Below are 17,584 nucleotides of genomic sequence, written 5' to 3' on the forward strand. Positions count from 1 at the left end.
TAACCCCATTGCCTTGTAAAACAAACAAAAAACCCAAAGATATCCAGGTTCAGATCCCAGTTTGGGTATTGATTAGCTCTGTGTCCCTGGGCAAGAAATTTTTCTGAAGAGTAGCTTATTTGTAAAATGGGGTTAATACAATGGACTGCCTAAGATTGTTGTGGTATAATGGGGGACTATCCCACTACATATGTGTGTGTGTGTGTGTGTGTGTGTGTGTATTTTATATAATCATAAGCCATAATTGTCATTCCAAACTCCCAGAAGTGGGCTCCTCCATTACATGAGGAAAGAACTTTGCAAACTCTGACACACATCATGGACATGAGCACTCTTTGAAGGGACAAAGGCAAGGGCGTATAATGCTTTCATTTCTGTTGTGAACTCTTTGGTGAGCTCTTCATTACCCAAAGAGAAATACATCCAAGTCCAAGGGAAACCAGCCATACAGAAAGCAGTTCATGATCAATAGGCTAAGAACCTCTGGTCCAAGGGACAGGTGGAACCAATCTATAAGTTTTGTAGAGAGAATTATCTTTTCTCTGGCCTTCCCTTTCAACTTCTCTTAAGTAGAACTGTCTTTTATCCATATGATGAGACTTAAGACTTGGCAGTTCTTAGTGTCTTAGGATTCTGCCCCTACTGTTTCCTTAAGTACTTGATTGCTTCCTATATTAATGACTCTACTATGATAACTGAGTGCTGCAAGTGGAGATATAGTTAGCATTCCTAGAGGGCACAGCAGCTTTGACTGTGCCATCCAGTCATGGCTTCTGAAATTGAGGCTTTGGGATCTAATACAAGGAATACTGGAGGTGTTGCAATGGATATAGTGCCAGGCCTGGAGTCCAGAAGTCCTGAGTTCATATACAGTCTCAGGCATTTATTAGTTTTATGACCCTGGGCAATTCACCGTTTGCCTCAGTTTCCTCATCTATAAAATGAGATGAAAAAGGAAACAGCAAATCACTCCAGCAAGAAAACCCCTAATGGTGTCACAATAGTCAGCCACAACTGAAAAGGCTGAACAAGAATACTGAGTCAGCCCTTCATCTCTGCTGTGTCATTTGCAAATCAGAAACAGTCCTCTGAATCTTTATTCAAGCCACTGATAGGAAGAAATTATCAGAGAGCGCACCTACCTAGGCCTGGGGCTGTATCCTGGACACTTTGCCAAATGTGACAGGAAACAAAGTTTTTGTATTTGACCAGTCAGCCCATTCTGAATCCATCTTTTCCTGAGAATAGTATGGTTTATCTTATCAAAAGCTTTGCTAAAAATCTAAAACTTTACAAAAAACAAGTAAATGAGAGGAACCTATTATACAGAGATGCAACAAAATTTAGACTTCCAAAGTAGAAGATACCTATAAAAATATAAAGTAATTTAAAAATATTAGACAGATGTCATAAATAACCCAATCTCAGAAAGAAACTCAAGGAACTAGAGTATTCAGGGCCTGGGAAATGACCCATGCTAAGGCAGAGAAGGGAGATAAGAGTTCTCAAAAGGTGGGCCTTGGCTTTATCCTGCACAGAACCACTGCCCACCTATCCCTTGGACCAGAGGTTCTTAGCCTGCTGATCGTGAACTGCTCTCTGTATGGTTTGTTTCCTTTAGAATTGGATGTATTTCTTTTTGGGTGTTGAAGGGCTCACCAAAGAATTCACAACAAAAATGAAAGCATTATGTGCCCTTGCCTTTGTCCCTTCAAAGATGGCATGGATGAGTCTGGGGATTTTGCCAAGGACCTTGACTTGTTCTAAATGGCTGAGCAGGTGCCCATCTCCAGTCCATTTCATAAGAAGCCCCTCCAATTGAGGATCCATGAAAAACCACCATCAACAATGGGTGGACCCTAGTCAGTCCTAGAAATCACAGGACTCAAGCCTAGAACTGAGTAGCAGCTAAGTGGATCACTAACTTCTCTCCATTAAGGGAAAGTTCTTAGAGTAGGGTTTTGTTCCCAAAACTCTAGGAATGAATCCTCATCCATGCTAGACTACTCCAGCACCATTCCTCCCCACTATTCTTTTCTGCTAGTTCAGGGAGTGTGGGGTGACACACGTAATGGTACCAGAGGTTACAAAATGATCATTTTTCTCCTATTCAGAAACCTACATAAATGAATTAGGTAGGTGTGATGAGGATAGAACACAAAATTCCATCTCAATCTTGTAAGACCTAATTCTAAGCTAAAGATTTATCCTTTATCTGTCAAAGATAGCAATTTTTTGACTAGTTACACTAAGATATCCTGAAGCAGTCTATACTCCAGCTAGGGGTGTGAGGCCTGGGAATGGGAATTTAGACCACTAAGCATCAATACACACAAATTCAGGGTTCAGTAAAAAGCACCTTTAGAGAATGCCAAAGAAATTAGTTTTTTACACTCAAATTCACTACTTCAGTATATATTCCACGAGAAACTTTTCACACCATAAATTGATTTTAATTTATTAAGTATCCTATATGCACAGAAAACTGCGCTAAATCCAGAGGAAACATATAAAACCTGGATAAAAACCTGGTCCCTGCCCACATGGAATTAACAGTCTGATGAGAAGATATATCTTCAAAGAAAATGGACCTGTGATATCTTCTGGCTCTTCCCTCCACAGTTGCAGATCACAGCCCATTCACGTTTTCTCATCATGTAGAGTTCAGGTTGGTCTACACTGTTCCAAATATCACCTCCCCTCTTTCTTCCCTGGTGCTGCACATTTCAGACACCAACAAAGTCGGGCAGTCACATCCACCCTGCATTCCTGTCACATGACAAACCTAATAACTCTTTATGCCCCTTCTTCTCCAGAAACATACTGCAGTCAACTTTCAGCCCATCCCTTATCATTTTCTGCACCACCAGGGAATCACTTGTATTGAAAAGATGGGTTTTTATGTCATATTAAAAAAAAAAATTTTTTTTTAGGTTTTTCCAAGGCAATGGGGTTAAGTGGCTTTCTCAAGGCCACACAGCTAGGTAAAGTGTCTGAGGCCGGATTTGAACTCAGGTACTCCTGACTCCAGGGCCGATGCTCTGGCACTGAGCCACCTAGCCACCCCTCATGTCATTTTTTTAATAGCTTGGGAATGTTTAAAAAGATTTCCAATTTTCCAAATGTAACTGACCCTGCTTTCTTCTTTCCATTTAGTTTTGGTTCCACTCAGTATACATTTTCATGACCTGTCCCAAATAGGTTGCTGCACCAACTCCAGCAATTGATCATCCAACTGTATAGTGGTCTGGCAGAAATACTTTCATCCATTGTTCTTGGATGGCCCCTTAGGTGGGGCTCTATCTAATTAGAGAAGGCTCTGCAATGCTGATGTAAGCAGTGTGCCATCCACAAAGGGCTACATCTCCTTCTCTAGGGAATCTTGCTGAGACATACACACACACACACACACACACACACACACACACACACACGCATTTTTTTAACCCAACTGGATCTATGAAGATGGTCCCTTGCCAAAGTGGTTCCCTTTTGAGAAAGGAAAATAATTTTGAATCCAGAACATTTGCCTTAGAGGGGCACAAACTACTGAGGTTCCAGGTGTGAGTGTTGTAAGGGGCAGGGGAGAGATCTTTAATAAATGGAAGAAGGGTTCAGATCAGGGGTGGGGAGGAGAGATTTGATTTGGGCTTTAAAGGACAGGTAGGCATTCATAAAGCAAAAGGAATAAATTCCAAGCATACAGAAGAGTATGAGCAAAATGTTAAGAAAGCACAAAGGAGGATGAACACAAAAGTAGCCTGGTCTTGTAATAAGAGCATCAGGGGTGTTGAGATTTGGGGTAGTTTGGGCCATAAGTGCCTAATAATTAACTACATTGTATAAAAGAGGAAGCTCATACAAGGGAACAGCCTACTTTGGGGGCAGGTGGGGATGATCACAGAGAAAACCCTTAACTGCTATTTGAGTCCTTTTACCAGTGTTATTTTCTGTCAAGATGAACGCTGTAGATACTGGTACTGAAATATAACAGGTAGATGTGATTGCTGTGATTGGGCAACTAGGCGGCACAGGGGAGGGTAGCACAAGTCAGGAATCAAGACTTATCTTCATGAGGTTAAATCTGGCCTCAGACACCTAGCTGTGTGATCTTGGGCAAGTCACTTACCCCTGTCTGCTTCAGTTTTCTCATCTGTAAAATGAGCTGGAGAAGAAAATAGCAAACCACTCTAGTATCTTTGCCAAGAATACCCCAAATGGGGTCACAAAGAGCTGGATGTAACTAAAAGAACTGAACAAGAAGTGACTGCTGAGCTATCACAAATAATTTTTGGGGAGAAGAAAAGGTATTTCAGACTTGCAACAGAAGAAATGGAGCCATTTTAAAGAGGAAGAGGGAGCAGGCTACATATGCATCAGTGAAATGGACTCAATTCCCAGCAAACTTCTAGACTATGCAATTGAAACGATGCTTAAGGAAAACCTAGAAAGGAAAAGCACTAGGCAATCTTCAGTGGTTCTATAACTGGAAGAACAAAGAAATGTAATTAATATCATTTGCAATCCAGGCCAACTGGGAAGAGGCTCTCTAGGAAGGTAAGCTATTGCCTAGGCTTGGCCCTGTGCAATTTAACAATATCATTAACTTTGATAAAGGCAGAGAATGCAACCTTATCCACAGGGCAGAGAAGATGGGAAAAATAACTAGTATAGCAGATCATAGGGAGAATTCATAAAGACCTCTAGGCCAGAACACTGCGTCAAATTTTGAACAAGAAGACTTAGGGCTAAAAGATCATAGATTAATACTCAAAAGAGAGCTCAGAGAGGTCAATGCAGTCCAACTTCCTCATTTTCCTTATGAGGAACTCAAATCTAAAGAAAATAAGAGAACTGCTGTCCTCAAATACAGTAATACAAGAGTTGGAATTCAAACAGGACAAAAAAAAATGTCCTGTATCTGAAACAAGAAGCTGGAATGCATAAAGTGGAATATGAACTGGAGATTTGTTAACTGCAAAGAAATTATGACTCAAATCAGGAAAGAAGATTGCAATGAATGTTGAAATGAGGACCCAAAACAGAAAACCTACTTTAAGTGGTCTGGAATGAATTACAAGAAAGAGGAGAGAAGAGAAGTTTTCCTGGAGCCAAAGGAGTAGAGAACTGTCAGCTGTGTCAGATCCTTTCTAGAGGCTGAGGGGGATAAGGACTTGAATAGATAACATTGGATTTGGGGATGGTTGAGTTCAGTGGAGACCTTGAAGAGAATAGGTTGATTAGAATGGTGGGAGTGGAAAAACAAGGAGATGATAATGTTTTTAGAAATAGTGTAGAGAACATCTGCAACAAGTGTGCAGAAGTCAAGGGAATGAATGGGATGCTAGAGGAGGCATTTTGTTTGAAAGCACTGGGGAGTCAAGGATTGCAGACCAGATGGGAAAGTTGATGCAAAAAAGAAGATTGAAGGAACACCAGGGATCATTCCTAGATGTAGTTTTTAGAAGAGGCAGGGAAAGATGAGATCAAGGACACAAGCATAGGAGGGGAGGAGGGGGAGTGTGAGAGATTGCACACTGGATCTTCACAAGGTGAACAGCAATTACCAACTGTAACTTTAAGAGGGAAAGAATTAAAAGAACCTTGAAGAAAGAGGAAAAGATAGGACAACCAATATAGGAATTGAAAGAGTTCCTACACAAAGAAGGGTTTCTATCTATTATGAACTATCTTAACTTTCAGTAAAATGGTACTTCCATGTATTCCTTACCACACTCATTACACTCACAAGGCTGTTTTCATAAGGCTTTCCTGCAATGACTTCTCTGATGGTAAGGGATGAGCTGTGGTTGCCACATTTTTACTTATATGCTGTTTGTATTTTCTGATGTAAATGAAGGTCTTTCCCAAGTGAAATGATGTCACAAATTCACTAAATTTATCGTTTCTCATTGACATGAGTTCTGTAATGGGAAGTAAGGGATGAGCTGTGTTTGAAAGCTTTCCCGCATACATTACATTCATAAGGTTTCTCTCCAGTATGAGTTCTCTGATGGACAGTAAGATGGGTGATCTGGGTGAAGGCCTTCCCACACACATTACACTTATGAGGTTTCTCTCCAGTATGAATTCTTCTGTGGGAAGTAAAGGAAGATCTATATTTGAAGGCCTTTCCACATTCAGTACATTTGTGGGGTTTTTCTCCAGTATGAATTCTCTGATGTACAGTAAGATGAGTAAACTGGATGAATGCCTTTCCACAGTCATTACACTTATGGGGCTTCTCTCCAGTGTGAATTCTCAGATGTTCTGTAAGGTGTGTGCTCCTACTGAAGGCTTTACCACATTCATTACATTCATAAGGTCTCCACCCAGTATGAGTTTTCTGATGGTGAGTAAGGGAAGAATTGCAATTGAAGGCCTTACCACATTCATTACATTTATAAGGCTTCTCTCCAGTATGGATTCTCTGATGGTACATAAGGAGTGCTTTGCCATTGAAAGCTTTCCCACATTCATTACATATGAGTTTACCTCCGGTATGAATTTTCTGATGTTGAGTGAGGGAAGACTTGTAGCTGAAGGCTTTTCCACATTCATTGCATTTATGTGGCTTCTCTCCAGTGTGAATTCTCTGGTGGTAAGTTAGAAATGACCTGCGGTTGAAGGCTTTCCCACATTCATTACATTCGTAAGGATTCCCTCTAATATGGATCTTCTGATGGTGAGCAAGGGAAGAATAGTGATTGAAAGCTTTATCACATTCACTACATTTATAAGGCTTCTCTCCAGTATGAATTCTTTGATGGGAATTAAGGGCTGATATGTGGTTAAAGGCTTTCCCACACTCATTACATATATGGGGATTTTCCCCAATATGAGTTCCTTGATGTATAGCAAGCTGTGCCCTCTGGATAAAAGCTTTCCCACAATCATTGCATTTGTAAGGTCTCTCTCCAGTATGAATTCTCTGATGTACTGTAAGGTGTGTTCTGGAGATAAAGGCCTTTCCACATTCATTACACTTATGCGGTTTCTCTCCGGTATGAATTCTTTGATGGACAGCAAGTTGGGCTCTCTGGATGAAGGCCTTCCCACATTCACTACATTTGTGGGGTTTTTCCCCAGTGTGAATCCTCTGATGGACAGTAAGTTGTGCACTCTGGATAAAGGCCTTGCCACAATCACTGCATTTGTGAGGTTTCTCTCCAGTGTGAATTCTCTGATGGACAGTAAGGTTTGTTCTTCGGCTGAAGGCTTTCCCACATTCCCGGCACTCATAAGGTTTCTCTCCATTATGTATTCTATACTGAAGAAGGTCTACATTGTGACTGTAGGACTTACTACATTCATTGTATTTAGAAAGTTTCTTCCCTGAGGAGATTTTATTGCCTTTCACCAAATCTGAATACTGTTTGAAGCTCTTTCCACGTGCATCACTTTTACGGAGCAATTTTCCTCTAGGAAGTTTCTGCTGAGGAAAAAGGTTTGCCTCTAGACTGAAGCTTCTTCCGAACTTCTTGTATTCATGGCCTCTCCCTTTGCTGGGTGTTCTCTTGGGTGCCCCTTCGCCATACTTAGACTCTGCCTCCTGGTTTCCCATTTGGTGCTCTGACTTAACATATTCACTAGCTTGGTCCAGTTTATACCCTTGAGAATCCTCCTTTATGGATCTCCCTGGAAGGGATTCCTCCACAGATATGGTCAGCTTAGATGCAAATACCTTGGTTTCAGGCTTAGTTTCCCTATCTGAAAAAAGGAAAAGATGGCATATTTAGTCCTGTCTTCCTAATCAAGCACTGTCAACCTTTAAGCAGCAGATGAATTAAAAATAGCTCTTCACATTTGTACAATGTTTTAAAGCTTACCAAGACTTGCCCACATATTCTGGCATGTAAACCTTGAACTTTGTATCCCACCCAATATATTATACAGAAGAGCAAATGGGCTCAGAATATGTAACCCAAAGTCATGCTACTGAGGAGGAAAGGGCAAGCCCTGAAGCAAAATCTCCTGGACTCTTTCCAGGACATAGTAATTCCTCCTGAACATCATTAAGTAACTTAAGTCCAAGGTAACTTAAGAGAAGTTCACCCTTCCTTCATAGAAACATGAGGGATATTAAAAAATTCCCAGAAGCACTCTCAAAGTTCTACTGCTTCCTATCTGGCCAGGAAAAACTCCCTTGTCGATCTGGACTCACCTAAAGAGGCCCATCCTGCAGCTCCTTTCTTCAATACCCACGGCACTCTGCCCTGCTCCAACCGGGAGATCACATCTGGTTTGGAAATTGGATGCCCTGCTTGTGGGAGGAAAAACAAAACAAAACAGGAAATGGGAAAGGTCTCTGGATAGCCCCTCAGGATTAGGATGCTGAGCTGGGCTCACAGGCTGCTCATAAAGTCAAAGTTGCTGCAGGTATTCCAAGCATATTCTATACCACATTTCTCAAAATAATAAGACCTCATGCTGATCTAGGGCCTTTTAGGATTTCCTTAAGAGTGACAACCAGTAAAAATGCTCATTTTACAGATGTGGGAACTGAGGCTGACTGAGATGAAGTAACATGACCAAGGTCACCTAAAAGGGCTCTGTGGCATCTGAATTTGGGTCTTCCTGACTGCAAGTCTGGCACTCAACTCACGGAGACAACTAAAGAATCGCTAAGTGTGTTGGGAGAGGCAGGGTTCTAAATGCCCTGGACAGAAGCCTGATGGAAACAGTTCAATTTGGAGCAATATTCTTTAGGGAAGATGTTACCAAGCTTGAGTGTATCCAGCAAACAGCAGAACAATGGTGGGGAGACTGCAAAATGGGTGAAATGAGGATCATGTCAAAATATAGGAATATTCTGACCATGTGCTAAGTACCCTGGGGAGGGGAGGTAGGTGTTATTATGATCTCCATATCACAGGTGAGGAAAACGAAGTCAAGAGAGGCTCAGTGACTTGTCCAAGGACTCCTAGTTAGGAAGTATCTGAGGCCAGACTCGAACCTGGGGTTCCTGACTCCACGCTGATATCTTTATCCCCTGGATCAGTTCAGTTGGCACATGAGAAAAATAATTTATTCACACCCCTATTCTTTTTTCTTTTTAACAAGGCAATGGAGTTAAGTAGCTTGCCCAAGGCCATACAGCTAGGTCATTATTAAGTGTCTGAGGCCAGATTTGAACTCAGATCCTCCTGATTCCAGGGCTGGGGCTCGCTCTATCCACAGTGCCACCTAGCTGTGTCCCCCCCCATATCATTTTCCAATCAATATCAATTAACCTGATATAATTCCATAGGGCTAATGATTCTAAGCTCTGTGTATAAGGTTCCAGAGTTGTGCAACCACAGGAAGCTAGCTAGAGGCCCTCCATCTTCTTGGTGACAAGACCCAAAACTTGGCAGGTGACTCAACTCCAAGGAAAGTGCTCCAGTTTTTTTTGTATCCCCAGACCATTCAAATGACCATCTTATGACCATCCAATCTAGTACAGCCCCTACCATTTCCTCCTGTCTAAACCAAGGAGTTCTTCCATCTTATGATCACCTAGGCAGCAAAGACATTTTTTTCCTTACCCAATTTATGACCCTACTGGCATACTGCTTTGTTTGTTTTAATTTATTCTAGTTCATGCATCATATGTCCACCAATGAAACTGCCCCATGTTTGAGATATTGGGACCTATAAAAAAAGGACCTAGAGGGAGACAGCATTTAAGGTTATAAGATCTGAGGTCCATTTTACTGAAGGGGACCGCTATAGGGCAACTATACCTTAAATGTCAGAGGAACATTTATTTTTACGTAGAAGGATCATGGAAGATGATAACTTGGGGCCCAGTGACCCCCCACCCCCACCTCCACCCTCAGCTTGGACTGCTGTGTGGACAATGAATCAGCAAGGGAACACTGGAGGCAGGCAGACCCCATAGGAGGTGATCAGGCAAGGATTACTGAAGATCAGAAAGCTGGAGCTAGTGGTGGCAGAAGCAAAGACTCTTGGGTTGAATGTTGCCAGTGCTGAGATGGCTGGTCCTGCTGCAGAGAGCCATCCCAGCTGGGGGATGAGGCCAAAAGCCAGAGCAGAACCAGAGGAAAGGAGTTGCTAAGGGTTTGGCAAGGCTGGAGGACATGACTGGAGGTCTCTGAGCATAGGCTCTGCCAGCCAGATCCAAGGTGGACCTGCTATTTTCTGCACTGAGGCAGTGGCAAGAGAAGGATGCCTGCTCACTGGACAGTCTGGCCGGAGCAGATCCACAGGAACAAGGCCCTGCAGGGTCCTGCCCCTGATGGGGGAGGTAAAGCGAGCAGGGAGACTGTTGGAGGCTCTTGTCAAGTGGGAAAGTATGAGTTTGCAGGGAGATGAAGGGGCACTGCCTGCTCGGGGCAGAAAACCAGGGTGCAGCAGGATACCAAAGTCTACTCCTTTCTAGGGGGCCACCAGAGCTTTCATTCTCAGTGGAAGAAGAGCCAGCCTAGGTCAGTCTGGACCTGGACTTGGAGTTCTGGACAATGTAATGACAGGTTCCTGACTCCAAAACATTGAATTGAAGCTGGTTGGGCAAAGATGCCCTCCTTACAGGGAGACATGAAAAGGTGAGCACACCTAATGCCAGCAAATGAGGCAGAAAGAGAAGCAATCCTGTCCTGTGATGGGGAGAGTGGGGTCCCCTCATCATTAGTAGAATCCCTGCTAAAAGGGGGAAGCTCACTGCTTGGCTTCCTGCCACCTTCTTACATCTCCCAAAGAAGCTGTGACCCTGGCAGGTATAGCCTGGGTGGAAGAAGCAGAGACCCAGAGGGCACAGCCTAAGTCCAGGGGAAACAAAGACCCTGGCAGGCACAGTCCGAGTCCATGGGAAGCAGAAACCCTGGCAGGCATAGCTTGAGTCTGGAGGAAGCAGACCAGTGGGCATAACCTGAGTCTGGAGGAAGCAAAGACCCTGGGCAGGCACAGCCCAAGTCCAAGGGAAGCAAAGACCCTAGCGGGCACAGCCCAAGTCCAGGGGAAGCAGAGACCCTGGTGGACATAGCTCAAGTCCAGAGAAAGCAGAGACCCCGGTGGGCACAGCCCAAGTCCAGGGGAAGCAGAAAACCTGGAGGGCACAGAACCAAGTCCAGGGGAAGCAGAGACCCTGGTGGGCACAGTTCAAGTCCAGAGGAAGCAGTGACCCTGGCAGGCATAGCTTGAGTCTGGAGGAAGCAGAGACCCTGGTGGGCACAGTTCAAGTCCAAGGGAAGCAAAGACCCTAGCGGGCACAGCCCAAGTCTAGGGGAAGCAGAGTCCCTAGTGGGCACAGCCCAAGTCTAGGGGAAGCAGAGACCCTGGTGGGCACAGACCAAGTCTAGGGGAAACAGATCCTGGTGGGCACAGCTCAAGTCCAGAGGAAGCAGACTAGAGGGCATAAACTGAGTCTGGAGGAAGCAAAGACCCCGGTGGGCACAGCCTAAGTCCAGGGGAAGCAGAGACCCTGGAAGGCACAGACCAAGTCCAGGGGAAGCAGAGACCCTGGCAGGTATAACCTGAGTCTGGAGGAAGCCGACTGGCAGGCATAACCTGAGTCTGGAGGAAGCAGAGACCCTGGTGGGCACAGTTCAAGTCCAAGGGAAGCAAAGACCCTAGCGGGCACAGCCCAAGTCTAGGGGAAGGAGAGTCCCTAGCGGGCACAGCCCAAGTCCAGGGGAAGCAGAGACCCTGGTGGGCACAGACCAAGTCTAGGGGAAGCAGAGACCCTGGTGAACATTGCCTGAGTCTGGGGGAAGCAGAGACCTCAGAGGGCACAAGTCAAGTCCAGAGGAATGAGAGACCCTGGCAGGCACAGCCCAAGTCCAGGGGAAGCAGAGATCCCAGTGGGCACAGCCACCTTACCCAGGGAGACCAGGACTAGATTCCGGTAGTTCTCCAGCATCACATCCCTGTAGAGGTCTCTCTGAGGACGGTCCAGTCGCATCCATTCCTCACGGGTGAAGTCCACAGATACATCCTTGAAGGTTACTAGCACCTGCAATGCCAGACACAGACCCATCATAACCACAGCAGCTCAGGCCTGCGCAGAGTCGGACACTGGGGGCTGGGACAGAGGATGCTGCTGCTGTCCCTCCCTGTCTCTAAGTCTGGCCCTTCTGCCAGGGCTGTTGGTCAGAGGTGGCCCGCTCTGGGGCAGGGGCCTTTGGTCGGCCCAGTTTTGACATTCCTAATCATTTCATTGTGTTTTACAGGGTCCAGCCTGTGGTCAGCAAGGAACCCCCAGGCCCAGGCAGCCTGGGTCACTGGGAACCTCAGGCTCCTTCTGCAAAAGGCACCCCCATCATTGCCAGGTAAAAGCAGTGGCTCCCCTGCATCGGGAGCCCCAGGGTCCCCCAGATGCCTTCTCAGAGTCTGCAATTTTCCCGCTAAGTCACTTAAATCACTTCTTTTACTGAGTAGTGAGCTTTGGGGAGCCAGTTTTTCTTCTTTGATTTCAATCAAAACAACAGATTGCTGCCGAGGCTGGGAGCAGCCAGCTGGCTTCTGGGAAGTAAGCTGGACATAAGGGAGAGTTGCAAATGCATCAAAACCAAGGCTTCTCTTCTCCTCTCATTTGGCTGTTTTGGGGGGGGAGGGGAATGACTGACCTTCACGTATGATGGACTTAGTAGTCTATTTTAAATCCATTATTTCCATTTTTCTATCTGTTTTCACATCTACTGGTAAATAGTGACAGCTCTGGGCAGGACTTATAGGGGAGCCCTTCCCTCCCTTCCCTCTGCCTGGGGAGCTTCCTGAAGGAGCTGTCTGGGCCGAGACAAAGGTCTCATCTATGAAATGACCACTTTCCATCCTCGCTTTGGGCCTGGCAGGGAGGTGCTGTGACCCCATTTTAATGACTTTACTTAGAACCTCGGGACACCCTTCCCCTAGGTCGGGGGATCAGGGAACTGGGTCACAGGCCCCCATGTGCTTGTGCTGCTGTGCAGTGACCTCCAGACCGCGAAGCCCAAAGGTGGGAATTAAGCCCCACTTTCCTCAGCCTCAGCTCTGAGTGGGGCCGAAGGAGAGGGCCATTGGGTGGCCCTTGAGTTCCTGCTCCAGAAAGTTCTCTCTCAGGAGAGGAGACCCCAGGTCATGGGCAAACAGGAAAGAAATCTCCACAGACTGAAAATCCCTGAGAAATGCTGATGCCTCCAATGAATCAAGAGCCACCCATCTCCAGGAGATGATTGGCCAAAGCCAAGATGGCAAACAACTGGCCGGCGCTCACCTAGCTGGACACGGGAGCTGTGGCCACGATCAGGGAGGACTGCCCCACACTGGGAAGCGGGCAGCGAGCAGGGGCATGGCAGGGTGGAGCCACAGAGACAGTGCTAACCCCAAATGGGCCGCCCGCAGCCATAGCCCTCATGGAGGCAGGGGGCCGGGCTGACCAAAGCGGCTTCACTGCAGTTAAGCCCAGGAGCCCCAAGAGGGGTGAGGCCTTCAGACCGCTGACCCTTCCAGAATCTTTGGTCCTGGATCCATAGGTGGAGAGGGCTTTATTTTTTTTTGGGGGGGGGGGCATTTACAAGGGGTTAAGTGGCTTGCCCAAGGCCATACGGGTAGGTAATTATTAAGTGTCTGAGGCTGGATTTGAACCCAGGTACTCCTGACTCCAGGGCTGGTGCTCTATCCACTGCGCCACCTAACTGCCCTGAGAGAACTTTTATTAAGCACTTGAGGTTCACCCACAAGCAGGGGCCCCTCCAGCTGACCTGCTGCCGAAACTTCAGGAGTTCCAGAGTGGAGTGGCCTGCCTTCTCCAAGGCACCCTGACCCGCAAGCAGTAGGGGCTTAATAAATACAACAACTACAAAACACGTCAATCAAATCTGCTCCCCCCCCATCTGCTCCTCGTACAGACCCTGAGGAAATAAAGACTTTGTCCAAACAAATGTGAGTTAAACAAAGCTCCACACCAAAAAAAAAAAACAGTTGTGAGGTGTGACCTTGAATGGCAACACCAGGTTCAAGAGCTGAACAGCTTCACCATTTTTCTTGTGTCATCCTCATTCGTTGCATACGGCTTTCCAACAGAGTTGGACCAATTCACCGCTCCACCAAGGGAACTGAATGAGATGGTGGGCTCATTTACCCTGGACCTGAGAGGATGGGGGGCCCCCAAGCCGCCTGAAGACATGAGGCCCCGTCGCCAGAGTTGCCCCTGAGCCTTCCTGCCTCTGTCCCCCTCTCCTTTCAGAGGACAGGGACAGCCTTGCTGGGGCCTGTCCCCCAGGCTCTGGCACGTCTGCCCTCTGCCTGGGAATGCACGCGGTTTCCTCTACGGAGTGGCTTTGTTTGAAAGAGGACCCTGGTGGTGGCGGAGCTGAGCCCCAGGCCGGGATGCTCCAGGACCAGAAAGGCAGGACTTGGAGAAAGGGGCACAGAGCGGCCCCAGACCCGGTGGCAGAATCAACCAATCAGCAATGTCCCGTGCCCAGGACCAGAGCAGCCCCCAGGCTGCAGGCTCAGGGAAGCATGTGCTGGAGCAGGGGGTCTGGGAGGACTGCAGTGGCTGGTGTCAAACACGCAAAACACATCTGCCTATGACAGGGCCAGACCCAGGCAAATACCATGCAACCCTAGAAGATAGTCTTGCTGCCCAGGCTGAAGGAGAAGTCCAGGCCAGGGTTAATGCAAGTAGCCAGAAGCACCCACAAAGACCCCTCAGGATCCTCCCAGGAAGGACAGTGCAGAAGGCTGGGAATCAGACCAGGGGGAAGAGCAAGGCTGGCATGGTTGGTCCTGGCAGAGCGTGGCTGTTGTGGGAAGGAGCTCGGACTCCAGGATGATCCCTGGGCTGGGCCCATGTGGCAGCTCATGTGGGGCTGTCCCATATCCAGCCCTCACAGGGAGGAGGGAGGAGAGGGCATGGACCCTAGCATCAGAGCTGAGGTGGTTTCTCCTCTCTTACCCTCCCAGGCCTCAGCTGGTGCCCGCCCCACTGAGGACAAGCTCCCACTCACCTGGTGGGGGGCTCCCACTCCCTCTGCCTCCCGGAGGCTCCTCTCCCGGTGGATGGTGGTGTTCTCCCAAGACAGAGCTGGGGGAAGAAAAATGAGGATGAGAGGAGGGGCCAGGGTCCTGGGCCCCTCCCCTGTTTCTGGGTTCATGAGTCTCTACCAAGCCCCTTCCATGAGCTGCAGGAACCCCAGTGGGCAGGAGAAAGAGGGGCCCTAGCTCATGTTTACAGTCCAAGGGCCAAGGGCCCTCTTCACCTCCTCCCCCCCCCGCTCCCCAAGTGCCTGGTGCAGTAAAGGGGAGCCTGGCTTGTAGGGGCTGGAACCCTAGAGCCAAGCTCACTCCGTCCACATGACCTTGGGCAAGTCACTTCCAGGGAGAGCTCTGTGAACTGAGCCAACACCAAGCTCCTGTGGCATGTGCACCGGCCTCAGTTTCTACATCTACTAATAGGGCAGCGATCCCTGCCCAGACTGGGTGATACGGTGGAAGAGGGCTGACTTTGGATTCCAAAGATCTGGGTTCAAACACTGCCCATCACTTCTTGGGATCCAAATCCTCCTCTGAGCAACAAGGGTCAACTAGCAACCCCTCCTCTCTGTCTATGCTCTGAAGGAACCCTTTCATTTTGCAGAAGTAACAAGGCCTCAGGGTGCCCGGCTGGTCTGAGGTGGCCCATCATCCATGAAGGGCTCAGGGGAGGCCCCCACAGAGGCCTGGAGAAGGCTGAGGCAGGGAGGGGAGCACCCGGGCAGGTGGCAGGCTGGGGCAAAAGTCTGGAGAGGGGAGCTGGGCCCCCCCAGGATACGTTGCTGACGCTGGACTCCTCCCAGCACCTCCCTCCCTTTCTAGAGGGCAGACCCTGGACCCTGCTTCTGTCTGGCCCTTCCTGACTGGAAGCTTCCAGAGGGCAGAGTTTGGACCCTCCTAGTGCTCTCCAGCACACTTGTGGTGCCATCCAGGGGGCCTTGTCTGGGAGATCACCCTGGGGAGCTGCCCCATGGTCCCTCTAAGAGATGCTGCTGAAGGGAGTGACAAGTGGAGGGTTTGGAGGGACGGGAAGGGAGCAGACCCAGGGAGGCCGGCCATCTCTGAGCCTGGAGCCTGCACAAGAGAGCCCAGGACCCAGGAGGAGGCAAGCCCAAGGCGAAGCAGAGTAGGGAGGGCTGCCCCCCCACCGGGCGCCTGGGGCTGGGACTGGGAGAGGACGTGGGTGAAGGAGAGGCCAAGACAGAGAAGGCCAGGTGAGGAGGGGGAGACCAGGCCCAAGATCCCCCTCCCCCCCCGCAGGGGTTGCGGCCTCCAGCTCTGGGCTGTGCAGCCACACCTGAAGGGGGTCCAAACCACGGCCGCTTTCTGACTGGCAAAGATCGTAGAAAAATCTGGCAGAATGGAAGCCTGGAGCCCCCACTGGCAGGGATGGTGCAAGAACCTGCACCACGGCTGCCCTGAGCAACGGTGCCCTGGACGCGAGAGAAGACCAGAGGAAAAGAACTCAAATGCCTCAGAGCGAGAGACCTAGCTGGAGCGGCCAGAAGAGACCTGGGCAGGAGGCTCACCAGCCAGTGACCCGGGGACCCAGAGACCCAGTGACCTCACGACCTGGTGCCCAGGAGAATTCCCCTCACACCAGACTTCTGTGCAAGTCCCGGAGATGGCGGCCCGGTCCGGCCTGCCCAGCCCAGCGGCACCAAAGCCAAGCGCCATTCCTCCAACATCCCTGGAGGGCAAACCTGCCCCTCCACGGTTTCTTTTGGGGGTTCTCAAGCCCCCCAAGAGGGGAAGTCCAACAGAAGAGGCCTGGGACAGCCTGGATCCCATCAAAGGAGCCCTGGGGCAAAGAGGCCGAGGGGGCACGGCCCAGCAGGGGAAGAAAGCCCAAGGGCAGCAGGCGAGGGCACCCTCGGGGGGAACGCCGGCAACGCACTGCTTCCCCATCGGGTCGCCGGGGTGGGGTCAGAATCTGGTGCAGAAAAGGAAGATGAAGCAGGAAGCAAAGAGGGGAAGCCCAGAAATCTGGGGACCAGAAGGGCAGGGGGGAAGGCGGGTGCTGGTCGAGGACCCTGAAGCGGGGGTGGAGACCCCAAGACCTGAAGATGCCAGAAGGAGGGGGCAGCGGGGCGACCTCCAACCATGGAATACAGGCTGAGGAAGAAAGTCCGACCTGGGCAGGAAACCGGGCAAGCACCTACCCAGGAGCCCCGCTCTGGGCCCGGGCTGCCCCATGCCCCCCTCACCCGCCCCCCTCTGTGCCCTCCTCACCCCCTCGCACCCCCGTGCCCCCTCACCCGTGCTCCCTTCACCCTCCGTGCCCCCTCGCCCCCGTGGCCCCCTCACCCCTCACCCCCGTGCCCCCTCACCCCGTGCCCCCTCACCCCCGTGGCCCCCTCACCCCTCACCCCCGTGCCCCCTCACCCCCGTGCCCCCCTCACCCCCGTGCCCCCTCACCCACCCCCATCTCCTCCTCTGTCCGTCACTCGGGCCCCTGCCCCCGGACCCCCTTCTCTCCGAGTTCTGGCCCCGGGTGACCCCCCACCCTGCCCGCCGCTGCCAGTCTCGCCTGGGCCCCTCCCATGACGCGCTGGGGGCGCGGGGACCCCCGGCTCCTCCCTTGGGGGCCTGCGGCTGGGGGGCCCCGGGGAGCGGGGGGGCAGGGCCC

General features: G+C 49.4%; 1 protein-coding gene across 2 annotated transcripts; it reads right to left on the minus strand.

Moving 5' to 3' along the window:
• Positions 1–1,316: 1,316 nt before the first annotated feature.
• On the minus strand, positions 1,317–16,599 carry LOC141510153 (uncharacterized). 2 transcript variants are annotated; one of them, XM_074220167.1, is made up of 4 exons: positions 14,931–16,599; positions 11,821–11,953; positions 8,165–8,260; positions 1,317–7,710 (listed from the first exon to the last, which is right to left on the minus strand). In XM_074220167.1, exons 1-4 carry the CDS (start codon positions 15,075–15,077, stop codon positions 5,900–5,902), a joined length of 2,187 nt encoding a protein of 728 aa, XP_074076268.1. In that variant the 5' UTR covers positions 15,078–16,599; the 3' UTR covers positions 1,317–5,899. The 2 variants fall into 2 exon arrangements, with proteins under 2 accessions (XP_074076268.1, XP_074076267.1); XM_074220166.1 differs by having other exon boundaries at positions 8,165–8,263.
• Between the last annotated feature and the right edge of the window lie 985 nt (positions 16,600–17,584).

The sequence above is a fragment of the Macrotis lagotis genome, chromosome 1 (genome assembly GCF_037893015.1).
Source record: "Macrotis lagotis isolate mMagLag1 chromosome 1, bilby.v1.9.chrom.fasta, whole genome shotgun sequence".
Lineage (NCBI taxonomy): Eukaryota > Metazoa > Chordata > Mammalia > Peramelemorphia > Peramelidae > Macrotis > Macrotis lagotis.